The sequence below is a fragment of the Hetaerina americana genome, unplaced genomic scaffold (assembly GCF_022747635.1).
Source record: "Hetaerina americana unplaced genomic scaffold, ioHetAmer1.1.p SCAF_8, whole genome shotgun sequence".
NCBI classification, from domain to species: domain Eukaryota; kingdom Metazoa; phylum Arthropoda; class Insecta; order Odonata; family Calopterygidae; genus Hetaerina; species Hetaerina americana.
In genome coordinates this window covers 5,779,198-5,792,054 of record NW_027287427.1, presented here as the reverse complement: position 1 = coordinate 5,792,054, position 12,857 = coordinate 5,779,198, and the positions used below count along the sequence as shown (strand labels likewise).

The following is a 12,857-nucleotide window of genomic DNA, read 5'->3' as shown; positions in this document are numbered from 1 at the left end:
ATATATATATATATATATATATATATATATATATATATATATATATATATATATATATATATATATATATATGTATATATATTATATATAAATATATATATAATATATATATATTTATATATAATATATTACACATATTACATATATGTAATACATATATATATATATATATATATATATATATATATGTATATATATTATATATAAATATATATATAATATATATATTTATATATTACATATATGTAATACATATATATATTTATATATAATATATTACACATATTACATATATGTAATACATATATATATATATATATATACACATATATGTAATTCATAAAAGGAAAGGAACTTTTCATTGTTTCCTTGTTTATACATGATCCCATGTAGAAAAACATTATGAGTCATTAAGAATATTCTTTACAACCATGACTAAAAGACATCAGCTTAAGACAATATGTCATCACACTACTACACTTCTTATGACACCAAGATTAATTCCTTTTTCTCAGTCTGAGCTGAAATGCTTATCATTATGGCGCATAGTAAAGGTTTTGTACACAGACAAGTTTTAAGAGTTACAAAAAAGGTTAATTTCAGCACTTAAAGATGGTGCATCATTTCATTAATGGAGTCAGGCCTCTGTAATGCACTGAATTGGAAAATGCCTTGGAGTTTGTTAATTTAACTTTCAGGATGGAATAATATTAGGTAAGTGCCTCACTTACTTAATTTTTTGTATATAATTTGTGACATATTGGTGACCTTATTCAAAACAGTAAAAAACTATGAACTCGACCCAGGGCTTGACTTGACACCACTGAGGTTGGAATTAAACTATTTGGCTAAGACTTTGGACTAGAAGTGATTTCATCAATGTCTGGGCTACCATAAGACAAGATAGGAAGAAGAGAAGGTTAAGAGATCACAAATCCCGACCTCATCATATGTATCACACTTGATTGTGAACAATTATGCATGGGAAATACGCCCATGGCAGTCTCTCAATGTCTGCAGCATCCAGTTATCCTCGGCCACCAACACTGACTGGGCTCATGGGGGTGGCTAAGTTAACTTTGGCATCCATTGCATCCCTTAGGGCATTCTTCTCCTCAGCAATCCGAGCTGCTTCCTCAGCCTTTTCTCTCTCTGTACGCTGGTAGGAAGCCTTACAGTCTACCACACTCAGGGAGATGCCTAGTTGTGCAGCATAATAGGTCAGCATTATGAGTGCCTGGAGAGAAATTGAATTATGTGAGATTCATGAAATGGTGACCTGAAAATTATCTGGCACACTAATATCTCCATTGCATATACATATATCATATGTACAGGGTCTGTCCCAAAAGGAAAGTAGAATAATTTTTCCTGGCAAATTGGATGACTGGAGCGGGACGATTTGTGGTGGTAAAAATGGTTAGAGGTCTACGGAAAGCAACATTATCTGCCTCAGTTGTCTACAGGCCGTTACAGTCTTTGGATTACTGCTAGACTGATTCCCTTTGAGGGTTGTATCACAATTTCCCAATGCCACTTTCCATAGAGCAATGATATGTATGAAAAAACGACCATAGCCAAAAAATAAAAATAAGGACTCAAAAAACCAATAAGAAAAAATACTCTTTTTTTAAATAGAACCATTATTGATTGGAACCAGCTGCCTGGAGGTTTGTTTGAGCCCTTTCCATCCAATTTTAGAAGTTTTAAGTTGAAATGTAAAGTAGCCACTGGGTAATAAACTTCACTGTAGTTTTGAAAATATTGTTTGTATGTGATGTGGACGGCATTTTGTATGTGGTGTGGAAGTTTGTTTGTGTGTGATGTGGAAGTGTCATTATGTAAAAATATTTTGTCTCTTATCTGTTTTCATGTGTTCGTATGTAATTTTCGTTGTTAGTAGTTATCCTTGACCTAACCTGACCATTGCCACCAGGAAATTTGCCTAATTGCAACGTAATTGTGTAAATAAATAAAAAAATGTAATAAAATTTTGTGTTAAACTCAGGAAATCAGTTTCAGAGACCATGACCATGATTAAGGATGCTAATGAAGATAGAGAAATGCCCCAAGTGATGGTTTTCTGCTTGCACAGGATGTTCTCGGAGGGTAACAAGGAGGTAGAGGATGAGGAATGCCCTGGACATCCATCAACAACACAGTGTGATGAAAATGTACAAAACGTGAGACGCATACTCAATCCTGACTGACCCCCAAGTGTCAGTATGTTAGCGGCAGAGTGCAATGTACAGAAAAACAGAGTGCATTGCATTCTTACAGAAGATTTAGCCCTGAGAAAGACGTGCTAAGATGGTCCTCAAGGTGCAGTCGGAAGACTGCTTGTTTGACAATCTTGTCTTGGGCCTCTTTTTGGCCATGGTTAAAGCGAATCGAATATTTTACAATAGGTAATTACTGATGATGAGACATGGGTCTTTGAATCTGAATAATACAACTCCTTTTAGGACCATTTTGTACCACTGGATTATGTCAAAGAGGACACGAAAAGGTGGCTGAACGGGATTCGGGAAAATGGGGTTGAGATCGGCTTTGATGGGGAGGGGGGAGAGGGGTGTTAAGCATCAGGAAAGGTGATTGGTTGGTTTACATTGGGGTGGGAGGTTTGTTGGGTCTATCTGTGTAGGAAAGGGGTACTTCCAGGATTGGGGAGAGGTATTCAAACAATAAATCATTAACCAAATGACCCGTTTTTAAATTATTCCTGATTTGGAGCTTTTCCCATTTTTCCATCCTCATTCCTTTTTCCATCTGGTGAAAGAATTCCAGGTTGAAATCACTCACATGATTTTCCCGGAATGGGGAATTTTTCTTTTAATTAACTCCCGGATTTTCATTTAATTGAAATGAATTTTCACAAAGTTGAGCCAGGAACAATTGAATAACTGAAAATCTTTTGTAGTCAAGAAATTGTGAGGTTACAAATATACTGCATTTCCTGACCCATAAGATGCACCCTTATATTTCAGCTTGGATTAGAGAAAAATACTTGCATCAAATAGCAAAGGGTCAAAGATCTTTACTTAACATGAAGAAAATTGAACTGTAAACAAAAACCATTTAAAAAAATAAGCAGTAACACATATGTCAATGGTTATATATAACCCCAAAATTTCTTCATCATTGGGCCAAAATACTTTTCATCTGCCTTGTTTCTGTCTTCTGAAGCATTATTCATAAATTTAAGTTTACATGCAATGCTATATAACGATCTTCTCTCTTAAGATCCCATGAGAGTTTTGTTGAATTCTAATCATTTTATATTCTTATGCGATGCTAAGTTTCCATTTTTATTTTGATATTATCAAAATTTGTAATGAAAGAAATCATTTTCTTTACCTTTACAACACCCTAATACTACTTAAGGTTGAATGCCTGTAGACTCCAAGTTTATCATGAGAGATACAATATATGTATGTACTCATATTAGCAGAGGGGTGGCATCCCTGTTGGCCCAATGCCCATCAAGTTTCATGGTAGCACCTCACGTGAGATGAAACTAAATGTGCTAGAATGTATAAACTTATGATATTTTAGGAAGTACTTTCAATGAAATATTAAAACTTTTTTGCTCACTACTGACTCAAAACAGTGATATTATTGAAATTTGAAATCAGGACAACCATCTTCTCTCCCTGATTTGGGAAAAAATACTTTACATGGAGTATTTTTCCAGCAAATGGGTTGGTGCTTATAGGTACAGTTATACATATTTACCCTGGGCTTATTAGGCAAAGGCTGATTTTAGAGCAAAAAAAGTGTTTTATGGGCTGGGAAATGTTGTACCATAAGTTCCAAGGCTATCATTTGATTCTCCCTAGGAAAAATATATGTTGGAGTGCCATAGTTTTGACATGTAAAATATTTGACATGTAAAATTTTAGCTGAGGCTGAGTGAACTCCAATTAAGATCTGAAATCAAAGTATCTTTTCCCCAACTGCTTCCAATGGAACCTGCAACTATCCACTAACATTAATTGTTATTTTGATTTTCAAAAATCCATTAAACCTTGATATAATCTTTTTCCATACCACGAAAGTGTCCTTTAACTTTCTTTGGCTAATTTCTAATTATTTACATAGTACTTGAAAACACTATTGAATTTCCAATGATATTCAGAGCTGCTTAAATCATTTTGCAACAAAATGGCACATTGCACATTGGCTTCACCACTAGGTACAATTTCAAATCCACTTCCTTAACCAATATAATATAATTGTGATATGTCATCTTGAATTAGATATGGCAAAATAATTCCAAAGACTGGAAAAAATACCAGATGATCAACCTTTTAAATTCACAGAAGCTTACCTGAGAATTTGGTATTGGGTGATAAAATTGATGGAAGCCAATTAAGCTGTCAGAAATGACAAAGAAAAATGCGCCAACACAGGAGCATAATTTGGTCCATGTCCAAAGTTCCTAAAAAAGATGCAATACATATTAAACACTTTGGAGACTTAAGCTTACACAAGATGTAATCACTTATCAATCCACGGAAGGTAAGCATTTAAACTTATTCATTGAAGATAATTGAATTTTTGGTTTAATCCACCCTTGAGATTAAGTTATTTCCTAGGCATTTGGTGAAAATGGAATGAATTTACTCATTAATATTCAAATTAAGTTAATTATTGGAATACATAGTCTGGAACTTGAATGTGCAGGGAGGGGGACACAAAAACGTTGTGAGATCAAAGGTATTGATTGACCTGGGATTCATCAGAAGGGTGACCCATCTGTATGAGATGAGGCAATTAAGAAAACTGATATAATTGTGACCTGTGCAGAAAGGTTATCCTTTGGTTCAGTATGTTTCCATTCTCAATAAGGGACTGTGAGTCTGGAGATTGGAGGGAAAAATATGTGGGGGATTTTTTTAACTATAATTTTGGAAAGAAGGAAGCATCCGTCCAATGAGGTAATCATATAACACAAACTCTATGACAGATAAAAAACAAAGAATTCACAGCAGCTAAAATTTTCCCCTGAAGAGACAGACATACTGCCATTGCCAAAGCAAAATTGCCATTGCTATTGTCAATCCCAACAACCTGAACAAATAGAATAGAATCACAGGCCTAAAAGCACACATTTTTTATCTGCATAGTTAAACACATTTTATATGTATATACTCTCTTATACAAGTAATGGATGATCCCCCTCGTAAACGATAGTCAACTGAAATCCTAGTGAAATGGCAGAGCATGTGTTTTTGGAATAAGCGAGCAGAGCATGAGATTTTTGTTACATTTGTATTTTGGTTCTTAATACATACTTCAAAGAGTTGGACGCGGGCCATTGCCCTCCATGCCATGGTAATCAGAAGTGTGCTGTAGATTGGAACCCCAGCAATCAGCACTCCGCTGAGTCCAGGCATCAAAATGTATACTCCTATGATAATAGTAGTAAATTATCAAAATTAATATCAAAATATAATATCCATCATAGCCACTTGATTTCTAAGCAAAATATCGAGGAAATGCTGGCTCAAATTAATTTTTCCTTTCCCATATTAGGAGTAATTTTTTTTAAACCCCAATATACTACATAAACTCATTCATTTCAATGGTCATAGAAATGGAAGCAATAAAAATGGGTTTCTCTGTCACAAGAATCGTGTGAGAAGAGGAAATATTAAAGTAACAGTAAGTCAGTTTTTGGACCACAATGTGATTATCAACAATACATAGCTAATCATGATATATCATCAAAGCCTAGAACAGTTAGGATAATAAAATTGTGAGCTCGTACACACAGAGTACCTATATGTTACATTTATTGCCAATGAATTCATAGAATTCAGGTATAGTTTAAGATTTCGATTCACAATTTCTCAATTTTCCAAGAAAATATTCAAAATTTCATAGCAAAGATAAGCAGGTTTTGCAAATTTTAGCTTATTTGAAAGATTAAGGAAGAAAAGAGGAGAAGATATGTTGAAGGAGCATGATGATATGATTGCTGATGCCAAAATATGCGTATCGTGAAAAATATTGGCAAACATGCTGCTATGACTTCAATAAAAATGGAAAAAGAATACCACTATTTCTTGACAAATGTCATTAGTTTGAATTATAATAAGGTAAATTTCATAATGTGATTTTGTAAGAGCATTGAATGGGCATCAAGTGATACTTCAGCGCTCATATATCCACAATGCCTTACCTGAAGCAGTTAATAGGTAAAGCACTGCCCCAAGGGGTGCATTTATTGGCCTAAACCCAAAGGCAGCAGTGTACATGATCTGGGCTGCACCAAAAGCAATCATTCCATGAACAAAGTATGATGGCCATATGAGTAAGACATCACCAATACATGATAAGCCCAATCCAATTAAAATTCTTCTTGAGTAGGCATACCTAGGGAAAAACGTAAAAATAAAATTTATTCAGCCTTTCATTTGAAATGCACTTGATGAAATTGCACAATATACACACACCAGAACAAGTAAGCTCATAGAGTTATATCAAATTTGAATAGATTGACAAAGCACCTGAACTCTAAAACTACAGAAACTTACGTTGAATATGTATGCAATAAGTTTGATCATGGGTTAGAAGCTTTCAATTAACTTCTCTAAACTAAAACTTATGAAGAATCACACCTTCAGACCAGATTCAGATATACAATCTAAATCTACGAAATTAGGTTGGTAGCAAGAAGAACATAATGTAAAAGTAATCGAGTGAAAAAGCAGTAAATTAGCATGACAAGAATGTAATAACTGAGTATGAATGTAGCTGAATAATTATCACCACAATTTTTATTGAAAGGAAGCAGGCTTGAGGATAAACTGTCCTCAAATCCAGCAGAAAGGGGAGACTATATCAAAAACATATATTTGAATGTTCCTGAAGAGTGTTTGAAAGGAATAATTGTTGACTATGCAGAAAGTGCACATGGAAAACAAAGCAGGGTGCACTGCTGGAATGAAGAAAAAGAATAAGATTCCAAAAGTGCTAAAAAAGAGGCATAAAAGAGGGTGATAGAAGCTAAAGGCAAAGAAGCTAGGATAACAATGCATAATGTTTACTAGGAGAATAAAAATAAAGCAATGAAAGGTTAAATAAACTTAACCTTAAAAATTGTTCTTGATATAAATTAGGGAGATAAAGCCGGCATGGTATAAGGATAATTGAAGTGACAAATGGAGCATTTGAAACTGCTGGAGGGAGTATTTTAAGCACTAGTATAAAATGAGTTCAGAGAAAGAGCCAGCCAGCCATTAGATGGCAAAAATGAATGAACACATGCTGACTGATCAATGACATAAAGTCAAGGTGATCAAATGGATTCTTTGCAATCCAAAAAACACATGATTTCTGCCATCAACGATATACTAGAACTGCTAAAAATCCGTGATTACTCTAATTCACTCATTAAGCTAGTCATACTTATTAAGGAAAAGGACCAAAAGAATTCAAAATTTGAATAAATGGAATCACAGTTTAAATGAAAATTCATTAACTTTAAAAAATCATTTTTTCAAGATACGAGGGTCATCCGGAAAGTAGTACCCGTTCGTGCCGCATGAAGTGCTGACGACGCGAGTAGCCGCTGGACGAGGTCAGATAGCTTCAGTGGCTTGTCTGCCTTCTCTGAGCCAAGTTGCGTGACGCTAGCATTGCCTGTGTTGTTTCTGTGATTGTTTACAATGTTTAAAAAAATTGAGAACGCCGCCAGTTGTGAAGTGAGGGCAGTGATTAAATTCCTCAATGCAAGAAACGTTCGCCCATGTGATATTCATCGCCAATTAAAGGAGGTGTATGGAGACAATGTAATGGACGAGTCGTCTGTTCGGCGGTGGTGTCGCAACTTCAACATGGGGAGGGGGAACACACACGACGATGAGCGTTCGGGGAGACCGTCTGTCATTACAGACCAACTGGTGAGCTCAGTTGACGAATTCGTGAGGAACGATCGGCGCGTCACAATTGATGACATCTGTGAGCATTTTCCCAATGTTTCTCGAACAATTGTTCATGAAATTGTTAAACACCATCTGCATTATGCAAAAATTTGTGCAAGATGGGTCCCTCGCGTATCTCAATGAGCTGGCGGCGAAGGACTATGCAGTAGGAATACAGAAACTTGTCACACGTTATGACAAATGCCTTAATTTGCTTGGAGATTATGTTGAGAAGTAGTTTAAAGTATCCTCTTTCAAATAAAATTTTTTATGTTTGTTAATATTTACTTTTGTGTCGTTATTTCACGAACGGGTACTACTTTCCGGATGACCCTCGTATTTTCCAAAATTAAACTAATAAATGAAATACAATAGCAATAATAATAACAACATACAAAAGAATACTTAATAATCCCTTAGTTTTAATTTAGCCATTTTTAAAGTACACTTTTATCCAGATACAATGCCTGATTATATAGGATAGTATTATATAGTTTTTTGTAGTCAATATATGAGCTACAGTGGGTCACGGCAGTTTAGGGGTAGAGTGTTGGACCATTGACCGGAGGGCCCGCATTTGATTCCCAGGCAAGCCTCTCTGGGCACCTGCAGCTCCACCCATGCTGTATAGTTTTTTGGGTACCAGATCTCCTTGGAAAACCATAACCCGCACGGGGAAAGGAACTGGCCCCCCTACCCTGATGTGTGAGTTTCCCATGCCATATAGGGGGCTTAATACTGGGTGAACTCTACCATCACTTACCAAACCGAACTTTGGGTTGATTAATGTGTTTATGGTTTTTTTAAAAGAGCTTCAGATATCGGATATGTAGCGATGTACATGCCAAATCCCTCAGTTAAAGCTCTATTTCAGAATTTAAATTACATATTCAGTTTATGATATCACTTGTCATAAATCCAACTGCTACAGACATGTGCTTTGCAAAATTATTTTAAATTTAACGGAAAGTATTTCAAACAGCCCAATGGCCTAGCTATGGGTTGCCCTCTATCACCGATTCTGGCCGACATTTATATGAACCATTTCGAAAAGAACTTGTTCTCCTCGTGTAACGAACTAACAAATAATGTGTTGTGTTGGTATTGATATGTGGACGATGTGTTTTGTGTGTGGAGAGGCCCCAAAAGGCAACTTCAGCTATTTCTTACACATTTAAATTCTTTGAACGAAAACCTAAAATTCACCTGTGAAGTAGAAGAAAATAATAATGAATCAGTTCCATAAAGTTACGCCAGAAACCATTAATTATATCACTTATCATTAAACATTATTCAAGAATGCCATTTTCACTACAATGGCCATCACCAAATGCAAACCAACGAGCTTTATCCCATACCTATAATCCATTTACAGCCACCATATTTACCAAAAATTAAATGAATACTTATAAAATGTAGCAATGCACTCAGGATAAGACAACACCCAAAATCTTAACTAAACGTGCTCATTTTGCCCATGTACTAAGACAAAATGTACAACTCTGTCAATCAACTTTTTCCCATACTGTCGAGTTGGTTCCCTAGAGCACATCAGCCTCCATGTCTCATTTTTTCCTGGGGAACAAAATCTCAATGCCTCAACCCTCAATGACAAAAAGAAATCAATCGATTGATTCCTCAAACTTTTGGCAAAGAGTCACTCCACCAGTCACAGATGCCCACCCGACTATACTGACCTCCCAATCTGTAATCCTTCCCTCTTGCAGAAAATAAACACACCCTGCTCAACTGCACCAAACACCCAGATGCAAAAACGTCAACATTGTTAACCCCATTATTGTCTCCTGCAGTCTTAATGCATTCTGCATGCCATTCCAGCCTCCAAAATTGAAAAACAGTTAATCATCACATCCGTTGTCTGCCTGCTGCAGTGTGTCAAATACCCTACCTGAGTCTTTGGGGGTGGAGACCATGAGTTGCACTTCCATGTGATAGTAGAATTTCCTTTCTATTTTTTCAACTCTTATTTCCATGCTATTGGATATATTTTTACTACATTTGTAGGTCCATGTGTATGTTAGCTGATAGTATATGTATTTCCATGCGTGCCAGTTAAAAGTGTTTTTTCATGAATATCTATGCCTCTGTGGGTGCAAGTTTGCATGAATATGTTGGCTTTGCATGTGGTTGTATTCTCTTTTACAGGTGGTGACCAAACACCCCTCATCATATGCCCTAGTCGCGGCTTGCAGGGTATTATGTATATAAAATTATTTATATATGTAGATAAAAGCTCCACATGACCAATCATCTTCTTTCCAGCAGTCTTGCCCCTGTTCTTTATGGATCAATATCCCCTTCCACATACAGAAACCCATACTAGCATTTGATGACGGCTCAACTGTGTCAATACTACACTCCCACCCTATTGATATTCCATCAACCCAGTCTACACCCTGGATATCACCATCATATGGGACATTAAGGCACTAAACCCCATCAAACAAAATATTTTGCCCAAAAACCCTCCAAACCATTTCTCAGCACATCACACTGCATCCCTTTATTATTCCTGCAGACTCTCAACCACACATAAAAGTATATTCAAACATGAGTAAAACAATAAAAAAAAATATCTCTAGCAATATTTAAAAATGAAACCATAGTATTCAAGTAGAAGTTTGGTTTGATGGGCCAATGGGCTACCAATCACTAAGCCCAATGATGCCTGAAATTCCTACTTTGAGATTAAGGGGGCCAGTTTCTTTCCCTGAGCCACCTATAGTTTCCCAGAAAGATCAGGTACTCCAAAAATCACACACCAGGGGTGAAGCTGAGGGTGCCTAGAGGCATCTCCAGGAATCAAACTCAGGCTAACTCAAACTCATTAAACTCAGGTTAACAGCCAAGTGCTCCACCCATTGGATCACCCCATATAATAATAATTTTATACTGTAAATAATAACCGTCATACATCATATATTTTATTTAGATACACTAACACTTGTGGGCAAATATTACAGAACAGCAAGAGAAAAAATAGCAAATACTGACAAGACACTCACAGAAGACTTTACGTTTCAGGCTGTCATGCTTCCTTGGTTGATTGAATGAAAGTAGAAGCTTTAAAATACAGCAGATGACTTAAAATAATAATGATAGGCAATTAATAAAAACTTGACATAAATAAATAAAGATTGGTTCTGTAAATAATAAGCTTATTTAGAACAGGGGAAAGGTATTCCACTCACTCGTCATGCAGGCTCATTCCATGGAGTAGGACGAAAACAACAAGACTGATGATTGGGAGACATTTCAACGCTGCGGCCACCAATGTAGGCCTGTCAACTGGGATGAACACGACGAAGTATATGGCGACAGTCTTGAAGAATGGGACCAACTTCGGACCCACGCTCTTCAACTGGAAAGAAACCAGAGAGGAGGAGGATCGATGAGAAGAAAACACAAAAAGTATAGCGTCGAAATCATTGACAAACAATAATAAATAAAGGTTGCATTGTTTTTACGGACTTTTTTGTCCGTACGATCCCATTTTCTGCATGAGATGACACTTTAGTCCCTTTTAGTGCCTTAGGAACGAAACGGCTGATCGCACAGCGATGGCATACCGCTACTCTCCCGGAAAATCATTTTAAAGAAGGGCAAATGATAATCCACTCAATTGAAGTTTTAAAAGTCGCGGATAATTAATCAATGTATAACAAATGAACTTATCAAAATGCCATTTGTGAGGCATCACTTCAAAAGTGTTATTCATTATGCTAAATTCAATATTTCCGATTAATTGAAACTAGTCAGCCACCTTCACGCCGAAGTCATAGTAAGTACGAGTGAAATTCTTTCGGCTATCATGGTGAAAGGACAGTTGGGAATAATTGTACTCAGACTGGGGTGCATTAAAAAATATTTTCATTCTGAGTTTGGTTCGTTTAGCTTAAGGTTTTTCTTGGAAAAAACGATCAAACCCCTCCAGAGCTATTTTTTTCCTTTTTAATCACAAATTCATGCTCTATGAGCCGATATAAAGTTGATATTTACGATATTTTTGAAAAGAAAAAAAGATCTCCAGCGTGTGCGTTAATATTTCCGTAGTGTACTGCGAGAGTCCTAAGTTTAAAAAAATAGAGTTGTTTGTTGGACAATTCACATTCATTCGACTGAGTAGGATGACTTGATTCTAGCTTCTACCTTCAAGTTGAAAAACAACTCTGAGTTAGCAAAACTGTTTTTTTTTGCTCCTTGTTTCTCATTTCAAACAAAATTATTTACGTCTCCCTACTTGATGTTTTCATTTTGCAAGCACAATAATGAGATATTTGTAGCACCCACGGAACAGAAGAGACGCTGCTACTTTTGCGCATCAATTCCAACTTCGATTCGAATGTTTAACGCATCGCCGGCGAGATACGTTCATCCACGCGTGAAACACAACCCATGATGCAAGCAATATGTGAGCACAGGGAAGAGAAGACGCCGACCAATCGACTTCAGCTCCTGTGACTCGGGTTCTCAGAGTCCACCCTCTCAATTCCAAATTACTTTCTCGCTGACTGGGAGATGATTTCATAAAACGAACGAAGTGCAGGAAGTGTGATACGGAATTAATTTCAAAGGTTTGAGACCTCACTTCGTGGCAGAATGTGGGATAAATGTAATCCAGCTGTACTTTCCCATAGATGATGTCCTTTGTTCACCTCCGATCACTGTCTCAAATCACAATGGTAAAATAACAATAAGTAAGTTGAGACCGACCTAAATCGGTGGATAACAAGATCTGCGGTACTTGCACTGCATTCAAGGTAGACGTAACTATGTATCGTAGGAGCGACTAGATTTATTGCATCGTTTTCTATGCACGTATTCCTCGATTTAAAATTAATTACGCACCGTATGCGAAACTCTCGTAAAAAAACATGGTTATCATACACTAGCTTAACGATAAGA

At 36.3% G+C, this 12,857-nt stretch overlaps 1 protein-coding gene across 1 annotated transcript in view; it reads right to left on the bottom strand.

The window, feature by feature from the left end:
• Positions 1-349: 349 nt before the first annotated feature.
• Positions 350-12,857, bottom strand: part of LOC139697732 (lysoplasmalogenase TMEM86A) — a 556,881-nt gene continuing 544,373 nt past the window's right edge. Inside the window, exons 2-6 of the mRNA XM_071596557.1 lie at positions 11,144-11,313; positions 6,188-6,381; positions 5,298-5,413; positions 4,331-4,441; positions 350-1,237 (exon numbers count right to left, since the gene is read on the bottom strand). Of these exons, the coding sequence (XP_071452658.1) occupies positions 1,028-1,237; positions 4,331-4,441; positions 5,298-5,413; positions 6,188-6,381; positions 11,144-11,313 (801 nt within the window). The 3' untranslated portion in view covers positions 350-1,027. The remainder of the gene's footprint in view (positions 1,238-4,330; positions 4,442-5,297; positions 5,414-6,187; positions 6,382-11,143; positions 11,314-12,857) is intronic.